A 2,242-nucleotide genomic window follows, 5' to 3' on the forward strand; every position below is an offset into this window, starting at 1 on the left:
TTTTAAATGTTTTTGAAAGAAGTCTCTTGTTCTCACCAAGCCTGCATTTATTTTATCAAAAAATACAGTAAAACAGTAATATTGTGAAATCTTATTTGAATTTAAAATTGTTCTCTAGTTTAATATACATAAAAAAATTATTCATGTGATGGCACGGTTGAATTTTCAGCAGCCATTACTCCACAATCCTTCAGAAAACACTAATATACTGATTTAGTGTCCATATTATCAATGTTGAAAACAGCAGTGCTGCTTAATATTTTGGAGGAAACCATACATATTTTCAGGATTCTTTGATGAATAGAAAGGTAAAAAAAAAACATTTAAATGAAATAAATTACTATAAATGTCTTCTCTGACATTTTTATTCAGCATCCTTGCTGAATAAAACTATTATTTCTTTAAAAATTATATTTTTTGAGCCCAGACATTTGTTGTAGTAGTGTAGTGTAATATTCTATAAAAGTTTCTGAACAAAAGGACACAAACCCACATACCTATATGCTTCATGAAGACCAAACCCTACACAGGAGGGAATCCCAAGGAAGTCCAGCTTGTGCAATTTCAACCATTTCTCCACTATTGACAAAGAAAAAGAAAGGTGTGGTTATATAAGCCTGTAGCTGCACTAAACTGGGTCTTTATATATCCATTACAAGTGCTAAAATGACTGACCTGCATCAGGTTTGGCTGCTCTCAGATGGAAGTTCTGTTCATTAAACAGCTGTCCCTCTTTAGCACCCTGAGGAAGAGAACACAAAGTCATCAGGACCTTCCTCACAAACACATGCACACAGACAGGCTACATTGTGTGAACACAGCACTCACCAGTCGCAACATGTACTTGCATTCATTTGAGTCTGCGTGCTGATTTGCCTGGCACACTTGATTAGAATATACAGACAGACAATATTTAGATTCATAAGCCACATTTAATGCATTGCCGTTATCTTTATTTTAATCATCTGAATGATAAAAGGATTTAAGATGCATAGATGGATGCATTCACCTACATCTCATTAATCAAGTCCGCAAGGTTTGATTGACAAACGTCTTACCTGCATATGTCAGATCTAATTCTGTATGCCACAGAAGTTCAACCAGCTTCCATTTTTTGCTGGACTGGTCACAAACCACTGTACCCTCCGGGACAGGCTCAACAATGCACACACGCTTCCTGGCTTTGCATTTGGCTAAAAACCCACAAAATAACAACATTTTGCCATTTAGTATGAAACAAACTAAAGAAATGTGAAGTAATCACTTTTAGATCATGAAATTTTTTTTTATTATACATTGAGCAGCCTGTCCTCTATACAGCGCATCTTACATGGGCTTTGAATAACTGAAGATGTTTGCTTCGCCTCCTTGTCTTTAACCTGGGGGGAAGCCTTGCATTTTCGAGGTGACATCGAAGACGTCTTATCTGAAATAATGCAGCACACCAAAAACTTCAGGCCAAACCACTAAAAATCTCCTAATTAGTATTTTATCTGTAATACCATGTAAAAATGATTACATTGGTAATAATTTGGTCATATTTGCAATTTACTACATGACTGAGCAAGAAAATCTGCTAAAAGAAAGCTACCAAATCTAAAGTTTAAGATAATATCCAGAGTTTCCCAGTACACAACATCTTACCTGGAGTTTGAAGTGTGACCGAAAAAGTTTGTTTCACGTCCTCTTGTTCTTTAACCTGGGGGGATGTCTTTCTTCTTCGTGGAGATGTCAATGACTTCTTAACTGAAACAAAGCAGTTTTTCACACAAAATCCTCCAGCATTCAAAGTAATAATGTGAGTTTAGTGTATCTACCTGGGGTTTGAGTTATTATGGCCGATGTTGTCTGTGACACTTCTTCCTCCTCTTTAACCAGAGGGGATGCATTTCGTTTTCGAGAAGTTGGCAAAGACTTCTGATCTGAAATAAAGCAGTCATCTTTCACACAAATTCTAGCATGAATTCTAGCCTTTGTTTCTACAATAGAAACACACAACACCCTTAGACTCACCTAAAGATTCTGTGGCTGTGCCACTCAAGGTCTTCCGCCGTGTTGAACGCAAAGGTGGGCGATTCAGTGTAGATTGTGAGGAGTCTCCAGCAGAAGTGACTACAAAAATAATGTAGATTACTGTGTTGCCATGACTCATTTTAAAAGAAGCAACTGAGGCCAGAAGGAAAGCTCAGTCAGATGGCATATACATACACTGAACAAAATTATAAACGCAACACTTTTGTTT

The 2,242-nt window shown here is 36.8% G+C and overlaps 1 protein-coding gene across 1 annotated transcript; it reads right to left on the reverse strand.

Annotated features, from left to right (window-relative positions):
- Positions 1-455: 455 nt before the first annotated feature.
- LOC107736692 (inactive serine/threonine-protein kinase VRK3-like) lies at positions 456-2,152 on the reverse strand. The gene is made up of 8 exons (XM_016548059.1): positions 2,014-2,152; positions 1,818-1,922; positions 1,645-1,746; positions 1,331-1,426; positions 1,059-1,193; positions 829-884; positions 676-742; positions 456-579 (listed from the first exon to the last, which is right to left on the reverse strand). Exons 1-8 carry the CDS (start codon positions 2,150-2,152, stop codon positions 458-460), a joined length of 822 nt encoding a protein of 273 aa, XP_016403545.1. The 3' UTR covers positions 456-457.
- Between the last annotated feature and the right edge of the window lie 90 nt (positions 2,153-2,242).

The sequence above is a fragment of the Sinocyclocheilus rhinocerous genome, unplaced genomic scaffold (genome assembly GCF_001515625.1).
Source record: "Sinocyclocheilus rhinocerous isolate Xijiao unplaced genomic scaffold, SAMN03320098_v1.1 C36894857, whole genome shotgun sequence".
NCBI lineage: Eukaryota > Metazoa > Chordata > Actinopteri > Cypriniformes > Cyprinidae > Sinocyclocheilus > Sinocyclocheilus rhinocerous.

Bases quoted from the DNA above. Each gene is read 5' to 3' on its own strand.
- LOC107736692 (XM_016548059.1), bottom strand. From the start codon at position 2,152: ATGAGTCATGGCAACACAGTAATCTACATTATTTTTGTAGTCACTTCT. The intron at 1,747-1,817 runs GTAGATACACTA...GCTTTGTTTCAG, and splicing joins CATAATAACTCAAACCCCAG to TTAAGAAGTCATTGACATCT. The intron at 580-675 runs GTCAGTCATTTT...CTTTGTCAATAG, and splicing joins AGCAGCCAAACCTGATGCAG to TGGAGAAATGGTTGAAATTG.